Source organism: Eutrigla gurnardus (assembly GCF_963514095.1).
Source record: "Eutrigla gurnardus genome assembly, chromosome: 8".
Lineage (NCBI taxonomy): Eukaryota > Metazoa > Chordata > Actinopteri > Perciformes > Triglidae > Eutrigla > Eutrigla gurnardus.
The window spans coordinates 10,011,022-10,034,393 of NC_139922.1; the positions used below are offsets into that span (position 1 = coordinate 10,011,022).

Consider the following 23,372-nt stretch of genomic DNA (forward strand, 5'->3'; position numbering starts at 1 on the left):
TTTGTCTGGCGACTGATCTGAGGACTGTATCTTCAACCACCTCCTCTGTTCAGTGATGGTTGTTCCAGGTTGACAACCTGAAAAAATGTTTTCTTCAATTTCTCTCTAACATCTGTCTTCCTTGGCCTGAATGCAAACATTCTCAAAGGAGTGTCTCTTGTCCTGCAGATTGTGGTGAATACAGTGACTTTGTCTTTTGTCTGTTTATTACACCTTTGCAAAGGGATCAGTGCAGCAGAGTGAGGCAGTCAGAGGCAGACTGGTAAAGTGGGCAGAGAAATAACAAGCTCCCTAAAACAAAAGGTTCACCAGAAACAGAGCATTCAGTTAAGTACTATATTATGCCGTATAATTCATGGAATGTGGAGGATTACATAGAAATCAAATGCTGAAATACATATATTAAATATGAAAATGATAAATAAATAAATGGTAAAATGTTTCTTGTTATTTTTGTTGTTAAAAAGGAATAACTAAGTAATTCCATTGATGGATGTCGGCATACATAAATGTTAATAGATAAGAAATGTGTATACACTGATTCTTTCATCCATTCAAGGCACAAACACATTTATTTTTAAATTTAATTTATTAAGGTGACAATTTCTATATTACACATCTTTCATGTACATCATCAATTAAACAGGGAAAAGAAAATGTGTTACCATAAACCTCTTAAACCTTTCTTTTACAAAAGAAAATGTATTATTGACACCATTTACAACTCGGTTTCATATACAGGAGAGTGAGAGTGGTTTAGTTGTACATGGATGCTGCTGGAAAACAACAAAAAGCTGTGAATAATGATATCCACATATTCGCTTAACTGCCATATCCCTGGGATTTTAAATTTGTGATCGACCCAGAACAAGATTAAAGCAACACTCTGCATCAAGGGCAACAATCAAGGCGAGGCAAAAAATGTAAATATGCAGCGTCACCGGTCAGCTTTTCATCATGATACATTCGTTATATAACACCGACTTCCTCTCAGTAGTTGTTATCCAGCTGAAGTGACAATTGCGTCATCAGCTCAAGTCTTATTAGCTTTTCTACACTGGTTTGTCTCCAAAACAAACTCTCTACAACGGGGCCGAGAAGGACCAGAGCCAGAGTGCATTCATTTGACCATAAAGCCCAGATGGTCGACCATCTCTGCCGGCATCAAGATGCTAAAAAGGATACCTGATGCTTGAGGGTTGGAAATAAGGCAACCTGAAGGCTAATGACAAACACCATCGCACCACACGGGTGGAAACAGAGAGCTTAGTGTTACGGATGCCCAACGTGAAGAAAGTGGAGGGATGCTTTTTTTAAAAAGTGCTGTGCTTCGTCACATCGACAACCCCTGAGTGTTCCTCAGTAACCACGCGTCTTTTCACGTCACTCCAAAATGACCGACGCACTACGTGGCGGGGTTGTTGTTTTTTCTCCCATGAAGATAAATCAGATTTCATGTCTTGAACACAACTTCAAATTGAGAGTGGCCACCTTTAATGTAATGTCACTGCGTTTCAGACATTCATTTTGAAGCCGTATCTTTTCTCTGGAAAACAAAATGACATCGGGGGAATTTTGAGTGTTAGAAGTAAAAATACTCAACAGGTAAAAAGATCTATTGGCAGAGATGGAATATAGTATTCATTACTGTGTTTAATCATCTGAAACCTGCATTTTCGTTTAGAATGAATCCTTCATATCTACATGGGGAGCGGTTCCTCTTCCATGAGTCTGCCATGTTGCACCACCATGTTTCTCCAGTAGCCCAGAGAGGACAAACACTGAGTTTTAATGTGACCTGAAGGCCACCGTAGTTTTCCCACGGGGAAGGGGTGAGCAGAGGGGTATTCAGCTGGTTGCAAACCTCACCACTAGATGCCGCTAAATTCTTAAACAGTTCCTTTAAGCGTTAAAGGGAAGACTAAAGTTTTAAATACCACAACTATCACTCAGCTGCAAACACTAGTGTATGAGGAGCTGCATGCAGTTTCTTTGAGTTTTTCAAAGTAAGCATTCAAAATGTCATTAAGGATTTTATCTAGACTGGAAAAAAAAAAGTTTGGTTTGACTTGCACTTATACACCGAACTCCATCTTAAAATACCTTCCTTACTAATCCCAAATAGATTTCTTCGGGATGTTGTTATTTTTTTTAATTTTTTTTTTAAAAGCAACCCAATGAATTAAAATGAGCTCATAGTTAGAGGAATAACTTTTAAAATGCTCCCAGAATATTCTAATCCAAGACATCCCATTCCCCATCACAGTACAAACCCTATAAAACTAGGGCCAGTTTCACTTCTGTTGAAGTCTTCCACATTTCCCACCACTATAAATAATGGAGAATACAATACTTTTCACAATTCTCAAGCGATTCACAGATCAAATACTACAGAAGCAGGAACAGATAGTCGTTTCTCTTTTGTTACTTTTATAAGGCATATCGCCTGAATCTCTTTGAAGCTCCAAGATTGTCTGATTTAAGCATTAATTTGGAGGCACTCTATAAATTCAATGAGGCATAGTTATCATCTTCTACTGTCACACATTTCTGTTCAATTAAGAAGAAAAAAATCCATGTTTAGAGATGCAGATGAAAGTGTGAGAGGTTTGAGCATATGACCATGATTTGGATGATGCTAAAAGCGGACGCAACAAACAATCTTAGAGCGACAAAGTCTGCTTTTTGGTGAAACTTAACCCTGTTTTAGAAAAATCACAACCTTGCTTTAAAATGGACAATTTGATGTTTACCAGATGCTTTAATGCAGAGCAACGTAATAAGAAGAAAGCAGGTAGTCCGTTTTCGACTGTAGCCCCAAAGTCACCCTGTTGCCCGCCATCACATGATCACGTGTGTGGATGGAAAAAAATGACTGCAGTCCCGTTTCACAGATGTCATGGTGGGTGAGTTTTCAGGATGCGATTTGCCGCTTGGGAGAGTTGGGAGCAGCGTTGTGTTTTGGTTAAAAGAATACAAAATGTTCACGTACCATTTGAGCGTCGAGATGCTGCGAGCACGGTGAGCACGGTAGACAAATCCCAGCTCCTTTGCAACAACATGCAGACAACAGTCTCACACACGCACCCATAGAAGTACCACACGGGTGTGTGCGTGCATGCATGAGCAGAAACACATGAAACACCCGCTTTTTCTGAAGGGGCTCCCTGATTTGAACACTGGTGGTCTTTATTCCTTTGCACCCTCTATTCAAGCCTCTGCTGGTTTCTCTCACTCCTGCCCGAAGCCTTCGGTCTCCTCGATGGCGAACATCAGCTTCTCCTTCAGTTGCTCGTAGCTCTTGTAGGGTGGCAGGTCCAGTCTGTTGAAGCTGGGAAAGTAGAGTCGGTTTGTTCAGCTTGGCTTTGGACTTTTTTCTCCTCTGGTCTTTATTTAAACAACAACATCTAGAAAGAGCATCTCTGAGCCGACCCATGAAGAACCACATTCAGCTTATGCCCACTATGCTGTGTTTTCTTATAGCTGGTTGGGATTATGTCCCCACTTTTAACTACTAACCAAGCGAACACACACACAGGAAACCCTTCTTACATGAACTGCTACAAACGGGCTCGGTCAGTCCAAAGCTTGGTTCAGTCACAGTGTGAATCTGGTGTAGAGCTGGTGTCGTTTGCATGAACTCACCATGTGTGACTTCTGGGAAGCCAGTTTTCTTTCCCCACCTTCTCGATACAGAACTTCTGGGGACCGTTGCTTCCTGCAGAGTGAAGCACAAGTCAGTCGGAGCAAGAATCATCCCACTGATGCATTAGTTAGAAACCTCTATAAAAATAAAACTACTAAAACAAAGTAGGATAGTATAAGTGAATATTAAACAGAACAAAACACAGAGACATGAAGAATAGGAAAACAACAAATTCAAATAAAGCTTGGAGCATTATAAACACAAAATAGTTATATATTGATGTAATAATTACCCATGAGGTCGGCGAAGCCTCCTACTGGTAGACGACAGGTACCAGTAACAAACTGCAGCAGCCTCATCCTCTTCTCGTTGTCCATCTCTTTTATAAACTGCAGGACAAAGTGGCATGGTGATTAAAACGCTGAAAACGTCACCATTATTATAATTATATCAATTTTAGGTCATACAAATAGCATCATAAATAAAAGTAGGGAAAATGTTTCTAAAAATACAGATAATGAATAGATATTAAATGTAAACAACCAATTTTAACCTATAATATCATGACATCCATCCATCAATCAATTTAAAACTCTAGAGCTAGAGACGGCCGTGAGTTAATCTTTTCAACAATAAAATTCCTCCCAACGTTATGTCCCGCCTGTTGATATGTTGGTATACGGAAGATAGATAGTCTTGAAATGCCGTTTCAGCTCAAATTTAAATCTCAGTTCTACTGATTACTTGATTTACTTCTTGGACTTGTTGGTATCAGGTTCACCAACTATGACTTACATTTTAATTGCAAATATTTGAACATAATACCACCCAAAAGTGAGAATGAAACACACAATATAAACAGAGATAACATGATAACAATCATGATAATACAAAGATTAATCATTTGGACGTGTTAAATTCTAAAACCTATATTAGTCATATCCTTAGAGAGTAAAAGGTTGAATAGCTGAGTGCTGCTGATGCACACCGACCTGCCAGAACCAGACGATCTGTTTGCTGCTTCGGGCGTAGTGTCTGTAGATGGTGTTTCTCTGCCAGTCGGCCAGGTCGATCTCCTGCATACCACACAGCATCACCTGGAACAGGACACCAGTTATTAACGTTAAACGAGTCTCTTAGTGCATCCAGTAGCACATCATGTATCACGTAAATAATATGAGGTTCCAATCCTTCCACACCTCAAGCTCTTTAGCATCAAAGTACTGCAGGTACTGCTGAGGGAGGACCTCGTTGAAGCCTTCAAAGAAAGCCTGAGTCTGCTCCTCCACTCCTCTGGACAACCGCCACTCTGCTACCAGCCTGCAGGGGGAGACAGAGACAAATACACACATATTACACTCCTATCGTCAAACTAAAAAACACTAAAAACACCATGTGCTACGTTTTCAGAGCAAAACCAGCCTGATATATAATCAACTATGATAGAGTTATTATGTACGGGATTAAAAAGGCTGAATGAAAATGACTGAACAGTACCTGATGTACTCCTCCTTGTTCTCCTCAGTGACCTGGATCTCTCCTCCTCCTTGTTTCAGGTCGTGGGTGGAGATTTCCCCCAAGATCTCTTTGTCAACGGAGAAGAACATCTCCAGCCCACACTCCTCGATGTTGTTATCCCTAAAGAGGAGCAACAACAATTAACAAGCCGCTGCTAGAACACTGTTCATCATCCACACAAACAACAGCCTTTAACGTGGCCTCTGACAAACACGGAGGAGTTGTCAATCAAAATCAAACAAGTGGCAAAACTTTGAAGAGTTATAGCATAAAAATGTTGTGCCACTCTGCACACAAACTGAAACTCTGGTGTAAAATAATTTCAATTAAATTTTGAAAAACGAAACGGGACACTTAACACATAGAGCAGGACTAGAGCATGCTCATTATTTTCAAAGTCAATTCATTGCAAAGTCCAGACATCACCCAAGAGCCAAAAGCGTTGCAGCGGCGAGAGAAAACTGCCTCAACAGATTTAACTTTTGGCAGAAATCTTGAGCAGACCAGGCTCTTGGGATCCATCTGCATTTGGCGTTGGTATTATCAGCAGCAGTACAAGTCCAAGGTGGCAGCCACAGCCCTGTTTAGATGATGCTATCTCCCACATGTCGCTGTAGTCCAAAAGGCATTTGACGTTGAGCAGCAAATAATACTTTAACAATGCTTATAACCAATTTTACTTGAGTTCAGACTGGGCTGTCAATGACTAGATGTAGAACTAGAGACAAAACTAGCCCGCACTCCAAGCAAAATCTCAGATTTTTTAAGCTTTAATCCTTTTAACAAACTGCAGTAGCTGTATGCTATCAACATCATTCCCAACTCTTCTGACCCAGCTTCTCATTTATTCCACTACTAGCCTCAGGGAGGCACCACAGCTATGGTTTTAACAACAGCCTCTCAGGGTTTTCCCTGGGAACTTTCCAAGAGTACCATCTAAATATATAATTGAAACAACATGACAGATGAAAGAACAACAACATTATAGGATCTCCCATTACTGTCATTAGAACCAAGTCCAGCTGGTTAATAGCGCTTAAGGTGGGGACATCAGAGAGCATGGTGTGCTGCTTGAGCACTGAGCTTTTCCTTGAGAAGACACACCTGACTGTGACTGTTTGAGCTGTTTACAGTAAATATATGTTGCAACTGACTAATCATTGTCACTTCAGTAACCACATGATTGTCTCAATAGGTGCCTCACTCATTAAAAGGTATACTCTTTGCTGTGCGATATGTGTCTCGACTCTTTTGCTTAAGGTTTAATGATATAGTTGAATGAGGTCAGATCATTGCTTCTGATGTTAGCAAAAGGTGTTTCGCTGCTGAAAATTCCATCATCTTCATCTGAAATCCATCAGCAGTGAAAAGTCTGAATAGAGTTTTTCATGATTAATCACAGAATAACAAAAGTAGAGTGCCGTCTCTCTCCAGCTTCTGCCCATGTGGCTCTGTGTACTCACTTGATCCATATGAGGGAGTTGTAGAACTCCGGGTCTATTGACTCCAGGTCTTTGAGGGCCAGTGGTTTGTTCAGGATGCGCTTGTAAAACGGCAGTGAGAAACCAGTGTCGATGAATTTTCCATGGAAAAGAGCCTGAGGGAAGGAAACACACACAGCTTATTTGTTGTACTCCGAGTACTGCAAAACCCCAAAAACATCGTCTTTCCATACTAATTGACATAAACAAACATTTAAACAGGACTAACCATGGCAATGAAGCGTCCTATGAACTTGAAATACTTGAGGTGGTCAGGGTTGATGTAGGAGGCGGGGTTGATCTGGAGACAGTAGTTATCTTTGCCGGCGTATTCAAACAGGCAGTACATGGGGTTCAAAACTTCATGGGACAACAGGAAGAACCACTCCCTGTAAGAGAAGACCCCGCAGAAATAAGAGAAGGAAACACATTCAACAATATGGAGCAATCCACTAAGTGTAGATTTACAGAAACGGGGTGAACGTATACAGGAATTAGTGCAAATGCAAACATATTAAATATTGCCAGTGAATTTAGTCGCAAAAATTAAAAATCCAGTCAGGAAATACAATAAACAAAAATGTATGAAACAGCATAACATATGTTCTTCTAATATGTGAACATATATTGACAACCTTTATGCACTTTTAAATGAATAAATAAATAAAATAAACAACGTACCTGGCGACGCCTCCGTAGTCGAGGCCTTCTTCTCCAGGGAAAATGATCCATAGTCTCCTTCGTAGATCTTGAGCATTGAAGCTCATTATCTGAAATACAGACAACGTACTGAGGTTAAAACATGGATACACTTTACCATATTTGCATCATTTATTTACACAGATGTTTAATTCCACTATAAGTATTACGGCCAAGACAACATCATTTCAGAGTTCAGAGAGCTCTGTGTGACTGCGGGGCGGGGCGGGTCCCTTTACCTGCTGGAAGGAGTCCTCAAACAGGGTTTTTCTGGTTACGGTGATCTTGATGTGTTGAGACATTGACAGTTGCTGAAGAAAAAGGAGAAAATGTCAGAATCATTCAGTCCTTGAATGTGCTTTCAGCTGTGACAAGACAACACATTGTTATCCTGTAATATATAAGCACCATAATGGGACTGGATTGGGAAAAGATGTGCCACAAATGTCAAGACTCCAAACTCCAATATAATATCCAACAGCTCAAAGTAGCTTCTTAATAAAGAGGGCAGTTACTAAGCAGTTTACCAATTCTCCCTGGAAAGCAAACAGAACTCTACTGAAGTATAATGAACCAGTCATCCTGTTAAAACTGTGTAACGTTAACTCTTACCTGGCACCAGAATCTGAAGTACTGTACTTTGGCTTTGAAGTCTCGGACGTAGGTGATCTGAGGTCCATTTTCACTGTGGTGGGAAAGAAGCACAGACAGACTCTTAACATGTCGTATTTCATTTAAACATATTAAAAGGCTATTTTAACTTCTTTTTGACCCAAACTTTGTTGCTTGTTTGTTTTTTGTGGCAATTTTCCCTGTGCTGTTGACATAATTTGTATTATCCTACACAAGACTTTGTACAATATGGGACATATCTATATACCTTAGCAAAGTACGTTTTCCATGACTTCCATGTCCTACTCACTATACAGTACACATTATAGTGAGTTAGCCATGTTGTAGTGCTGTCTTGAGTTTATAGTGAGAAATATTATACCCTATACAGTCGACTCAAAGTATCCCACAATACATCTTGGAAAGTAGTGTACAAACGATGGTCACACATTATACCATCATGCATTGTGATGAAGGAAACATGACAAATATAGGAGTAGCGAGAGCACCGCAATTGAGACAAAGCTATGGGTCGTGGTGTAAAAATACTACATTTAAAGGTCATATTGATAACATTTTTATTTAAACAAATAATTAAAAATTATTCCAGCTACAGTGACTCAGAGAGGGCGGCAACAGCGCAGATGCAGACTGGGAATGCTAACCAACCAGAGCAGACCAGGCTTTTTCAGGAAGGAAGTATTCTTATTCACATTCACCAAACCAAAACCAAAGCAAAGCAATTACTCTCAAGACATATTATGCTCACGACTTCATGTCGTGACTCAACTGTTATGTGTGAGAACAGAGGACGTATAAAAGACTAGGTGATTTAGTATCAGGATAATCTGTGGCAGGATCTAAAAATAGGGAGACATTTCAGAGGCAGTGACTCATTTAGCTCAAGATCTACATCAACAGAACTACCTGGTTGAACAGAGTTACCTGCTGCATGTCAAGTGTCAAGCTAATACAATCAATCACATCCCAAGTAAATATTTTGTGTCAACGCCAGCTTTATGAGCTAATTTTATGTTTTTGTCTAGCTGAAAAAAATATATCACTCATAACTTTCTGACATGCAAAAGTGCTGGAAAGACGACGAATATTACTTACAGTCACTTCTAAAAGTTACAAAGTAGCAACTGAGTTAATGTTATATCATTTTTTCTAAAAATAGGAACATTCCATCCACGATCCATGAAGTTTAGTCAATCGTCCACTTATTTAGTGTGTGTAATGTAACTCTTTTCTGCCTCTGAACTCTCTTAATCTGATTCGACCCGTGAATTCCTAATTTCCCCAGACGTCTTGAAAACAGGAAACATTTGCTTGTAAAAACATTAAGTTACTAGGAGGAGTTCTGTTAAACTGGTTTGATGCCTAAAGGCTGTAAACGAGCTGCCAGACGAACCTGCAAGCTCATGACAAGAGTCCCAGTGACTTTATATCTATCTATCTATGAGTGCACAAAACAGTATCTAATATTCTATATTCTATAGATTCTCCAAATCCACAATTGGATTGGACTTTTGATTTCAGATTGGAGTCTTGATCTTTGAGATCAATGACAGATTATTGCTTTCATTCCCCGAAAACTGGCAGTTATATTAATTCTTCTTGAAGAAGAAATGCTGCATCTTATCAAGCGTGACTTAAAACCTTGTTTTAATGTAACACACTATATGATAACATTTAAATGATTTATTTAATATGCCCCAGCGACCCTGAATACAGGATAAGCGGTAGACAATGGATGGATGGATTTAATATGCAATAACAAGTTATTAAGTTAATAACTTATTTCACCTGTCAATTTGGAGCAAATAGTTGAACTTGAGTTTCTCAGAGTTTACGAGGTACGCCTGAATGCACCATGAAGTCCCTGTTGGCAAAATACTCCGCTGTGCAAAGTGATGTAGACACACCATTGACATTAAGTGGAGATACACCACCGCAGTTGAACTCCCTAAACAGTTGGCTGAGCATTGATTTCTCTGCTGGGGGCTCCATTGGTTGCTGCAGTCTCTTATGCAGACCATAAACTGTAGTTTTTCTGTCAACGACGCATTCTTTGCTGACATAACTCATATGAGAAAAATGTTGCCACCCAGGTGAGTTCAGGGAGGCCGGATGATTGCCTAGTCAGACACTAGCGTGGCCATGGTGTTGCAGTCTACCGGTAAGGTAAGGTATGTAGACGGACGGCATATTTTTACTTAATGAAAAACAATCTACACTTCAATCTTTCCCTGAGAATAAAGACGTGTTTACTGCACATGATAGGATTGGTAGAAGTGTAATCTGGCCCAGATGGTCGCCAAAAAAGATGGGACACAGTGGTTTGCTGCTCTGACTGGTTGTAGGTCTATCATTTTGGTCTCCACCCATTGATGACATTCATTGGTAATCAAAAATTAATACATCATTTTGAGGAAGCAGAAATTAAAATGGTAGAGGACATACAGTGAGGATTTTCCAGTGCGAGGGTCAATGTAGGTGGTCGTTCTCCTGTTGTGGTCTACAAAGTAGGGAATACCGTCAACGGTGAACCTCATCTCCCAGCCCTCTGGGAGAGGCTTGTCATTCAGCAAACTACAAAAAAATAAAACAGGACAAACGTTTAGTGATGGTTTGTTCAGTGTGATACAGCAAACCAAGTCACATCGTATGCGAGTTCAGCTAAAAGCACAATAACATCACTGTCATCTGATGTGCAGGTTATGTGGAAGGACAGCAGTGGGTATGCAAACTGACCCCTGCGTTCGAGGGTCCTCCCACTGTGTCGTCCGCGTAGGGTGATGCACAAAATAAACTCTGCCATTCGTGTCCGTTCTCTTCTCTGAAACGGCACATTGACAACAAATGAAAAAATCGTTGATTATTCAACTCATATGCACTCATAACTCGTAACCTTTGTATTTTTCACAGAGGAATTCAATGCCAACTCTAGGTGTTGGGCCTCATTGTTAAAAGCTACTTATCATAAACAAACAAACTCCTTGATTAAATTCTTTGACACGCATTAGTACATTGGAATCAAATCAAAGTCTCAGCTATGCGATAAATGGTGAATGTTTACTGCTACAGGTTAAATCATGTCTCAGAAGTCGGTGTACTTCAATCGAAAAAATCTTACCCCATCCATGCGGCAGAGGCCCGAGGGGATCAAAATCATTCTTAGTCTGAGCAGCTGACACCTGGTCTTGTAGCTGCACAACAGAGAATCAGAATCATTTGTATGAATCAAAAAGCACCTGACGGACAACTACAGCGTTTAAGGATATGACGCACAAACAAAGGAATGGTGTTACTTTGGTTATGGGAACATATCATAAAGATCAGATTTACAACCATCAGCTTGAACAAAAGTCACATATTTGATCCAGTTGCTTGTTTGACACTCAGTGACACTCACTGGACTTTAACCTTGTTCTGCCTATTAACAGTATCTGGGCTGCAGTGTGCACTGATGTCAGTATAGGAGTGAAGATTCAGCGTTATGCAAAGATGTACACCTTGCAGCACCCATTCACAGCAAAAACGTTTTCAGACCCTAGAACTCATGAACATGAAGGTGACGCACTTCTGATTTAATTAAAGGAAACCAGAAGGCTGTTTGGAATGAAAGTCACCATATTCCAGTGGATTCACGCTCACATCAGCACACACTAGCACGTCACGAAGAGGAACTCTCACCCCGAATATGAACCTCTGGTTGAACTGCTGCATGGCACCCTGTAGCTGGCTGCGCTGGTGCTGCCACTGCTCGTAGTTACGCACCGTCTCCATCGTGGGGCGCTGCCACGTGGTGGTTCGCGTCATGTGATCAACAAAGTAGACCCGCCCCATCTGGTCGACGCGACGCTCCCAGCTAAAGACGGATGACATGAAGGACAGTGAGAGAAGGTAAAGAGTGATTACGAGTCGACTGATATTCTTATGTTTTCAGCCAAAGTCATTATGCAATATTTAAACCCATTATTCTATCTCAGTGATTTGTTACTGGAGTTTATCTGTACACAACTTGATCATATATTTGACAACTGGCCATGTAGAGAAAGAGGCAGACGAAAAGAGCAAACATGTTAAGGAAGACAAGAAGGGTCAGAATATGGAGCTCGGATCCACATTAAACTAGCAGGTAAGTGGAAATGGAGGTGTGTAAAAATGCTTGGACAAGTTTGTGCGTCACGGCTCAGGAATATAGTAAATTATCAATGTGGTAGATGAGGGGGCACATGCTGCTCTCTGCAAGTTACACAAGACGGTGACGCCAAAACTCAAAGAGAGGAAAAATACAGAGGCCTTTGTGAAGTCAATGTATGCTGCAGGGTTGGTACCTCACTCCTATATAGAATGTATAAACAGAAATAATGATATGCATCCTGTCAAGTGCTATTTTTAGGAAGTTAAAAAGGAACCCAGTATCGCATCCTTGTGTTTGCATTCAATACTTCTCACCAAAATGCATTGTGGGTATTCTGTCTGTCTACTTCCCTGCTTTTGCAGGCACGCTGTTGGTGCATTACCGCAACTTAATCAACTGTAGCATGAAGCCATCATCGTGTGTCCTTGTACTTTAGCAAGTCACTGGGTGTCAAAACCCCAAAGGTTACTGATCACATTTTCCGCTGTCTTTCTGCCAGCATCATGACTAATTTATTCCCACTTTGGATGACGACAAGATTTGGCTAACAAAACAGCTCATCAAAGGATGGCGGCGGATACAGGTAAAGTACACAGCAGCTCCTGTTATCAACATACATGTAAATTATATAATCAGGATCCTTAAACAGAGCAGGAGCCAGTATCTGCCCTTTTATTTCATCTACCAATGGATCCTATAGAATAGAATGCAATACACTTTAAACAACAAGTACTATCTGTGTTTAAGAAAAGAAAGAGCAAAAGGGAAGGACTTATTACCCAGGGGGCAGTGGTTCAGGGCGCTCCCACGTTGTTCTCTTTTCCACATGATCGACAAAATACAACCTGCCGTTCTGATCCACCCTCTGCTCCCATCTAAGTAAAACAACGGCAATAAAAATGAGCACATTAGGTCAGGGTGCATGGCCACAGAAATTTAGGTTATGTATGGATCTAAAAGAGTGATCACATGAGTCAGCCCGCTACAAAAGCAGTAAATAACTATTAAAAGGTCATGATTTCACTAAAATAGCTCAATAGGGGCATTCAGGAAGTTAGTCTGAATGAAACCAAAGAGAAGATATGTGTCCCTTGGGTATAATAACGATGCCCTTTCTTTGTTATCCACATCCTCATGCTCTTAAAGCATTGTGAAGCTGTTGATTTTTGGCGCAATATTCTATAATAACATTCCAGCGTATGGTAATTCAAGTGGTACCCCAGGGTCGCCAGAAGGATGTGCAGAAGTCTAGTTTTCATTCAGACCACTTAAATTATAACATGCTGAAACGGTACTTTGCCTGCAGAAGGCATAAATATAACCATACCCCGGCTTTAATGCACACACACTTCAATGTATCCATACATAGCTTCAAGAATCAATAAATGCTCATGTAACTTGTCTGTTGCAGTGGTGTCAATGTTATCCTAGAGTTTGTGTCAAAAAAAAAAAATATATATATATATATATATATATATATATATACCCCCGCGACCCTAAATACAGGATAAGCGGTAGAAAATGGATGGATGGATATATATATATATATATATATTGCTCTCAGTTCTTGTGCAAAGACTGTAAAAGGAAAGCTTACCCAGGGGCCAACGGCCCACTGGCGGCAGCGGGGACCCTTGGAGTGACAGCAGGGCTGATGCTGCTGGTTGGCTGTCTGGTTGCTGCAGCTCCAGACGTGGAGGCCGGTGTGGAGCTCCCCTCTGAGTCTGCTGGTGGACTTGGTTCTGGGGCTGATGGGGGTCCTAAGGCTGGTGTTCGCACTGGTGTATCAGAACCTGACTGACCATCACTGCCATCAGCTGGGGCAGACCCATTGCTGGAAGATGCTGAGGAAAACAAATAAAAAAAATAAAAATCACTGAGAGTTAAATCGTAGATCCTAAAAAGCAAGACTGCAATTACAGATAAACAAACATTAGTAAAACATGGAGCAATATAATTGATTTATCAAGGCAGGCTGGCTTTGCAGCTTGAAGTGGCAACAGAACAGAACAGATGTCATAAAAGAAGATTTTTTTCCTTCCCCAGACAGATTTACGCCTCAATATTTGGGCTGTTCCTTAACACTGCCTTGTGTGAATAAGGCTCATATTAAAGTAAAGTGTGACAAGTGTCTAGAACACATCAGAACGGGACCTTTCCTTCAGTAACTGTCTGACCTGGTGAAGAGGTGGGTCTGCGTGGGGTTGGAGGAGGAGGTCTGGAGGGCCTGGGTGGTCGGAGAGGCCTCGATCCCCCTGATGACACTGAAGGAGATCCTGTGCTGTTTACAGACGTGCAGACACTGGGAGAAGACCTGTGCTCCACACCGTCCACGGCTGGGGAGCTGTCTCGACTCCGCCTGTGACGACAAAGTTTACGATAAATCGAGCTGAAAAATAAAATCAGAATCTAGAAATGAGTGAAACTCAGCTGAAGATGTTAGTTGCTACTGTACCTTATGGCATGATCACCATTGGGTTGTGGTTTCCCATTTGATGTACCTGGAAAACATACAGCATAAATAAAGCAGAAAATGGAGTTCCTGTTTATACGGGGAAAAAAAACAAAGAAATAAAACAATCTTGTATTTAATGGGCCTGAAGTAAATCCTACTGACATAAATGCATAAACGTGCTACTGACGATGAAAACCCTTTTTTAATTCACTCAGTACATGTTTTCTTGGTATTTTTAGCGAGACACGTGCAGTGGAAGTGACAAATAAACCTATACTTAAAGACTACTCGAGCAGACTCTTGACGCAATCTCTTCCGTGACTCACTGTGATGGTCGGCCTCCGCCGTGGCGAACATCTCGGGGTCGACGGTCATGCCGTCCAGGCAGACAGACAGGTCTCCCACGACATCCGCCTGGTCTCGGTCTGCACCCAGCTGTAAGGTCTGCACCACCTCAGAGACTACAAGAGATGACAGTTTAAAATGAGATCAAGGATTAGGACTGAATGCTGTTCTTGCTCATGTGGTCAAAGGCTTGTTCAATACAAAACAAATCTATAACAGCGTGTATTTTCCTGCTTTGACGTGGAACACCAAGCATGTGATTTGTACACAGAGTTCTCCGTCATTAGCAATGCTGGACGGGATCCATGCATACAAAAGTGACCAGGCTCAATGGAGTCTTTATGAGAACCCCCCCAAATAAAACAAGGCAACAAAAAGAGGATGACAAAAAAAAGTGAAGAAAATGACTTTCAAGATGTTTTAGTGTTGGCGTGTTTGAACTCTGAACAAAATCAGATAAACCACATCTGTAAATACTTTGAAATAATTGATGTATTTTTGGGTTGTCTGATTTTTAAAAATGTTTAAAACTGTTTTGTTGCATTAACATCTTTTTTATTTCCACATTTTGTCATCAACCCGTACCACATATGTGGCTGCCAAAACCTCTGGTGTGCACAGGGTGATGTATTTTACATTTCTGGCAGCAGCGACAGCAGTTTGAAATAAATGAAAGTGGTGGTTGGCTGGCAGCTTCAACAAAAGGAACAAAAGCTTCAACAAACAGGAAACACCCCTAAACTATGAGACAAACCAAAACACAGCATCCAAGATGTCATTAAAAAAAGGCGTGTTACCATTTTTCAGACTCAATATACAAAATAAATATCATGCTTGACTAAGATTTACCACAACAGTTGTGGAAAAAAACGGTTTCACAGAGCACTGCAGCTCTGTGCTGATCAGCTGACATCATCCGAGATTAAAGACAGGTTGGCTTGTAGTCTCACTTGTACCATTAATCTTGGTTTGGTTTGAATGGGAGTCAAAGAGTAAGTATGGGTGTGGTCACTCTAAACGATTTAACACCTTTCCTCAACCGTGTTATTGAAATTGATCCACAATAATCCAGGAGGATTTAAAATAATATATATCAGCTCATTTCACACACTTTCTAAAACAATGCTTGTATATCGACACAGATTGAAAATGTATCTTAAAAGGAACACTTCGCTCTCAAAATGACCATTTGTATATCAATGACTCACCCAGAGTGACCTTGCATTGTTGGTTATTTTATTATTTTACACAAATATCTCCACATGAATGAAGAATCAAAAGCTGTGAAAACATTTGCGCATTAAGTCTCATGCTTGCCCAGGAGAAGTCTTTTAAATAGTACGTTTTTAACAAAGATCCATGTGTTTGGGAAGTATTGAGCATATGACTGGATGAATGAGCCTGGGATTATACTGTAAGAGTTGTGCGAGAGTTTGTAAATGGATGTTTTGCTGTTTATTTTAATCCACTGAGAGGCAAGAGACAAAAAGAGTTTTCTCCCAAAAAACTCAAGGTGAGACCAGGTGAGTAATTGATAATGTATACAAATGATCATTTTGGGGCTGTAGTATTCCTTAAATAGCATAAACAAATATAACAGGATTTTTTTATTGATGAATATCTATTCAGGAAATGAATTGTCTACCCACATACAGATGGTAGCGCGCACACGACTCACAAACAGTGACGTCAGCAGTATGGAGTGAGCCAGAAAAGAAGATTATTACACAGATTATACAGCTCTTTGTGTGTGTGTGTGTGTGTGTGTGTGTGTGTGTGTGTGTCCTACACTCACTTTTCATGTCGTTAGACTTGAGTGTGTCGCTGACGTCCAGCGTGGCTATGCCTAGCAACACGTCTGACTTCAGTGTCTGGTGGCTCCACACCCGAAACACCAGTTTGCTGAATGGAGTCACGATCCTGTTGAAACAAATGTGCAATTGATACTTCTGGGCGACAGATGTCCTCTGAGGATCTGGTTTCAGAAAGCCCTCCACTTCATCAATCACAGCTTCAAACGTTGTGGCCTTTCAGACAGTCATGTTTCCTTCCTCAGCAGGAAACTGCTAATCTGATATAGAACCCAACCGATATGGGACTTTGGGGGCTGATGCCGATTCAGATATTTTCTTTTAAAAATGAAAAATTTACTCTGGCACAATTTCGGAAGCATTCGAGCAGCACTTCCCATTTTAGATTATTTAAAGATTAATTTTATACATCAGTGCATACCGGCCAGCGTAAGCTCCCATACTGATATATCTGCTAATATCGGGCAACTTTGAATCTGCTATTCCCTCAAAGCCAATTTACAAAATGTGATTGAATGTAGCTTGACGTCAGAGCTTTCACCACCTGACGTCTGCATCCCATTTTCAAAGCATTTCATTTAAATGATATTGTGAAACAAAGCGGTATTGCCGATAGCAACCAGGATGAAATATAAACTTCATCAGGTTTTTAAGTATTAAGCCTTTCGCTAGGTGACACACTACTGTTTAGAGATCCTTTTAACAGGTAAAAAGTAAAGGGGAAGCAGCTGGTAGCTGGCAATCCATCAGCTGTGACTGTGTGAGCAGCAAAAGTCTTTGTCTTGACACGAACCCACAGAGAATGAAGTTCAGAAGCTATTCGGGGACAACAAGTGTCTATTACTATCACTATGACAGTTGATTAGCTCGCAACATGAGGGAAAAAAACATCTGCGGGCACATGGGATCTGCTCCAATTACATTTGATAGTAAACACTTGTTACATAATATCTAAGCCCCCGTGGACCGAGAGAAACTGTAGGACTCTATATTAAGAAGGTCACTGTGCACAGCAGGGAATCCTGGGTAGGCGCAATGTAAGAGGACCTCTGGGGTGTGTGAACTTGCTGGACTGCAAAAGTCACGTGGTGCGAGTGTGCTCCGAGTACATTTAGAAACAGGATTCCTGTAAGATGAACCGGACACACTCTCACCACTGCGTGGCATTTTCCTTGTAAGTGCCAAGCGCTCGTTGGAGATAGCATATCTTTCATGTAAAACTGCACACACGTTGTTATCCTGAACTCGGGAGTTGCACTTGAGAGAAAATCCTTCCCGAAAAACCAAGTCCTGGTTCATTCCAAAAGAAAACTGCCGCAGGCAAAACATCTTGATCAAGATCATATGTTACTCCAGCAATTCTGGTGAAGTATAAGGAAGTCTATTTTTGTATGCTATGAAGAAACTCCTCAAGGTCTGGACAGTTTGCTTAGGAAATTATGATGTGCTCTGCCAAATACCGCAGTAAGCAGTATTTTTCCCCCCCAAGATATGCCTCTTCCTCAAAGCCAAACCCCAAATAACCACACTGGTTTCATTAATCACTTCATTCAAATTCACATTAGCAATCTCACGAACAGACACCGTGGTTTATTACACCAAAGACCAGCAGAAATGTTCATACACTTGAGCTGTACCTCTCCCAGTGTCACACTATGTGGTGTGTGCTTCAACAAGCGTCTCGTTAAATTTGAAGCACTACAACATTCCCGACGAGCAGATTAAAGCTGCTCTTGCTGATGTTAGTGCTACTACTTTTCCTTAAGCGCCTTCCATCCGTCGTGTACTGTATCAATAATGTCACCAATCATAATCATTTTGATTACCTGAACAGTCATTCAACGGATGCTTTATAAGGGCTTTGAGAAAAGCAAATATGTTGTTTAAGGAACAGTTGGGGTTGTTTGGCATTCCAGACCAGTAACATTTAACACATTATGGCACATAGTAATTAGTGTAAGATGTCTACCAGAGCTGACTAAAGCTAAACTTTTCCTTTGAATGATCAACAATTAGAATTCACCCTACGTCCTACGTGAAATATTTGCATTTTAAATACCATTTGATACTGGCTGGATTCAAATCTGGTTCACAAAATAGCAACAGAATAATAAGGTTCTGATTATCATAGATGTGGTAATCTCGGCAAGAGTTTGACTCACACAGTGAGCGGCTGCTTCCATTTGGGGCTGTTGGTGTTGTTGCATTTCTCTGTTTTCTTGGACTGGCCGTCGACTGTCACTTCCACATAAGGACTGGGGCCAAACCAGTTTTTCTTGTTGTCTTTTAGTTTTGCCGATAGCACTGAAACAGGGAGACAGAGAGGAGGGATCAGGCAGTGGACAGTCGGTCGTGTTGGTGCAGAAAGAAAGAGGAAAAGAACGCCAATGATTCAGAAGGAGCGCACACTCTTAAAATGAAAAGCAGAACAGTGGAACGGGACTGCAATGAAATCTGGATTTTACCAGTCCAAAATTAATTTAGTTGGTGAGGCAATGGCAGTTATTATGGCAATGCAGAGGAGGACAAACATCGCCCCACAGTGAAACACACAAGGCAAAGTTTAAGCTCTCGGAACAGGACTTGACCACAGCACATCATTTGTCCTGCCATAGAAGACAAGCTAAAGGTGTTACTAATAATGTTATTAATGCCTCCGTACTATTCAAGTGTGGCAGTAAGCCATGACTAGACATAGTCGTGAAAATATGATATTAATATGATATGAAAATGTCATATCATGATCATGCTGGCCAAAATAATGGTGATTCACGATATTGCAGCAATAATGATCAAAATATGTTTAAATCTTAAACATACTGGTATTATTTTATATAATTTTCTATCATTTTGTTAAGAAATACATTGTTGTACTGCTTCACAGCTCAGAAGCACATCTCGTTTCAGTGAATGTTCATTCAAGTGAAAGAAAATCAATAAATAAGATCATAAATCATAATATATGCATAAATAAATAAAGTATGAACAAATAAATCAAAAATGTATTTCTGTGTCCTGTATTTTTTTGTATATATCAGGCTCTATTATTAGCTTCTCTACCATGATAGCAAGCCAGACAGCTTCATGAAGTTACTACAATATTAATTATGACTATCCCAATGATGAAAATTCACCAGAATCAATTTATTGTGAGCAATTTTAATCCTGTCCACAATAAAGTTCTACATCGTGCGACCCCTAGTCATGACCTTGTGAAAGCTAGCCAGTAAAATATAGCAGGACACTGAAACTGAAGCAGCAGTGTGTGTGTGTAAAATGAGGAGAAAAAACAGTACACAGAAATGAAAAACGGACACAAAACAAAATTTGAAAACATTATTTTGACATCATTTTGACAAAAACTTACCGACTACTTGTAGCTGTGCTTTCATAGGGTAACCATTGGAAGTGCCCGGCTTGGTGACTCCACTTGCCATGACATAGGGCTGGGGTGAAGGCCTGCAGAGCAGACAACACATCATTACACTGGCGACAAATCACTTTCCCACTGCTGCAAATTTACAGCATATGGATGAGATATTTATTATAAGTATATTTAAGCTAGCTTCATTTGAAACCCTTAAAAGAAGCTTTTGATGTAAAAAAATGACATTTGTACAGAGCTAAACACAAGTAAAACAAAATGAATTACCTCCCTAACTTAATAATTAGGGACAGTGTGTTTTGTATACACACAGCAGACTGCTGACACAGAGAAACATTCATGCTCACATTCATATCTCCGGGCCATTTAGAGTCAACATTTTGGTCATTTTCCGCTTGAAGTAGGAATCAGTTTTAAGCCATAAAATATAGTCAAACATAGATCATAGTTTGCTTTGGACAAAAGCATCTGCCAAATAAATCTAATGTAATGTGTAATGAATAACAACTGTTGATATTTGAATTTAATATAGCAATATGAAGAACAGACCGACTGTACACTCAGAATATATATAACAAGTAACACCAGGTCAAACAAGCCCGCCACTGGATTAGAGTTACCTGTCAGACTGTCAAGCGGAACACACAGTTGTTACACCATCATGGAAGGTCATAAAAGGAGACAAAGGTCAGGCCTGCTGTCTGTGAGATACTGTCTGTATAAACTGCATCTTTAACTTTGAAGCCAGTCCAAAATACAGCCTGTGCCCATCCTCGTGCTCTCTGCCCGAGATCCAAATCCACCTGACCAGCACCTGACCTGCAACCAGTCACTACAGTATCTACACGACTGTAAACAACTGATTGCATGAGAGTTACATGGATCCTATGTCTCCTCAAACCATCTCACCTCCTTCTAGTTCAATTTTTCGTTAGATTTCCTATGTTTTCCTGTCTCTTAGTGACAATCAAATCATTTGTAAACACTGAGAAGAACTTCCATTGGTGGCTGCTTCACCCATTCACTGGTCAATACACAAGATGAAACTCATGGAGACATTTGTATCTTTGGCTCCATAAACACCTGATGTTTATGCTTTCAGATTGAGAACACTGGATTTATTTTTAAACAAAATTCACTGAAGCTACGATCGAACTTTCAGTGCAAGAAACACTGACAACAGAGTTGTCTTGTTTGTGTTTTGGGAATAAATATCCCCCTTAAGAATAGTACCAGTCATAAGATGTTTGCTTGACAATAAACGGATATGAAGTGTGAAATTCCTGCTCGGCTGCAGCACTGAAAGAAATATGTCAGTCAAAGAGACAGGGATACACTGGCCCAGGAATCAGGTCCTCTGATCTTTGCTACAACCTGGTCCGCGCGTCACTGAATAATGCATGTTCCCTAGTCTATCTCGCCCAGTATGCACATGGCAGAGCAGAAGAAAGTGAGGAGCTCCTGGGTAAACTTTCACTTTGGCTACTGCTTTAGGCACTGTCAATAATTCATTGCAACTGCTGACTTTGCAGCCTGGCGAGCAGGCCGACCGCGTTTCAAAGACGAGGGTATTCCCTGAATATTAAACCCTACAATGACCTGCCTCCACTCAGATTTATTAACCAGCTAAATAACATCAGGCACAGGCCAATAAATTGTGTTCAGTGATTTTGTGGTGATGTGAAATTTCACAATTTGTGCACTTGAACAGCACACCTTACGCAAATCACCTGAAGGCCTCTAGAGATCAGAAAAACATATCTGGGCTTAAGTTGTGTTCTCAAGACGGCCTCCCAAACTGGTTAACTCGTAGAGATAAACTGTTTACACCATGACTAAGCATACAAAACAATGACGCTTATCGCCCAAAACATCTTGATACTCAACTTGATCGGAAGATAAAGGGATATTTTATGACACTTCAAGGAAACAGCAACTGAGAGTCCTGTGTCTAATTGGTAATGCTTTTTCCAACCGAGGTAATTCATGGCTTGACTGACTTACATCACAATGACATATGTCATGAGTTACTGAAATCCTGGTGTGACCACAAACTAGGTCAGGAGGTGTTGGACGTATCGCAATGGATTACTAATAGTCCAATCGTTTCCAGCAACAATAGGGCTAACCAGCAAAAGAGCGGCCAGCCTCCTTGTTCGGTCACCAGATGACTAAACGTTTAACACTGCCTGTAAACAACAGTGGCAGGGAATGAAAGAGAGTAACTTTGCCAAGTTGCTGACGCCTCACAACTGTGATAATAAAATCATTGTCTATTTCCTTCTTCCCCGTGTGCTCGACATGCAGCCATTGTGCTTACATCATCAAAAGTATAATATAAGTCTAGTTTCAGGAGTTTTAGTTACTGCCTCGCAGCTTGACGTGTAGAATCGACTATGTCGTATTGAGTAGTGGTTCATAATAGTTGCTTAAAGTCTCGTATTTTGTGTAATGTTTCCTTGAAAGGATGTGAAGTTTGGCGTGCTGTCCTCTCGATATGAAAACAACTACACGATATGCATTCCAACTGTACTGGCTGCATGTTCATTAATTGTTGACAACCTATTTGAAATTATTATCCCCCTTAATGTCCTATTTGTTAAGCCAAACCCACAAACATTCGTAAAAAAACAAACAAAACAAAACAACATATTCTAGTCCAACTCGGAATTGATAAGGCGCTAACGCTAACTTAGTTAGCCGCAGAGTGGGGGACAGGATGTCCTGGTTCGCTCGGAGACGTCACTGACGTTAAACAGTCTGTATGTTTACAGTGGCGGTGTTGTCGCAAGAGTACATGTTGAATGTCAGTTGGTTCACCAGTTCTGACAGTCTGCTTGCCTTCCCCAGCCCGGCTAGCTGCTAGCCTACTAGCTCGTGTCATCATGGCTGTCTGGAAATCCCAAAGTCCAACGGCTATGAAACAAACAACCAAATACCACCGCTGAGAGATTTATTAATTTGTAATCACGTACCCGGATCCAATCGGAGGTTGTAAAACCAAACTGGCAACGCTGTCGTGAACTCCCAGCCCTCGGTCTGTCGGATGTTTAGGTTTCAGTCGGGGCTTCACTTCAAGGAAGGAGAAACTTCCACCATCTTCGTAAGCTCACATCACGTGATCGAAACAAGGTGGGGCGCTCGCTCCCCCCTCCCCATCGCATGGCTGTGATTGGATCAGAGGATGGACCAATGGACGACCAGTAAACACGATGATGCGTTTATGGTCCTTGCTGAAGTCTTCTGTGAAACGAGACAGAATGGATTTTA

At 40.8% G+C, this 23,372-nt stretch overlaps 1 protein-coding gene across 1 annotated transcript; it reads right to left on the minus strand.

Moving 5' to 3' along the window:
• Window positions 1-565: 565 nt before the first annotated feature.
• On the minus strand, window positions 566-23,210 carry itchb (itchy E3 ubiquitin protein ligase b). Its single transcript, XM_084014745.1, has 24 exons — window positions 23,078-23,210; window positions 20,085-20,176; window positions 18,880-19,021; window positions 16,702-16,826; window positions 14,888-15,022; window positions 14,562-14,607; window positions 14,284-14,465; window positions 13,704-13,950; window positions 12,886-12,981; window positions 11,656-11,830; window positions 11,096-11,168; window positions 10,714-10,798; window positions 10,423-10,551; window positions 7,957-8,029; window positions 7,584-7,655; window positions 7,327-7,415; window positions 6,875-7,034; window positions 6,628-6,761; window positions 5,144-5,284; window positions 4,846-4,966; window positions 4,639-4,743; window positions 3,939-4,035; window positions 3,646-3,718; window positions 566-3,331 (listed from the first exon to the last, which is right to left on the minus strand). The coding sequence occupies exons 2-24, from the start codon at window positions 20,152-20,154 to the stop codon at window positions 3,232-3,234; spliced, it is 2,670 nt and encodes an 889-aa protein (XP_083870871.1). The 5' UTR covers window positions 20,155-20,176; window positions 23,078-23,210; the 3' UTR covers window positions 566-3,231.
• Between the last annotated feature and the right edge of the window lie 162 nt (window positions 23,211-23,372).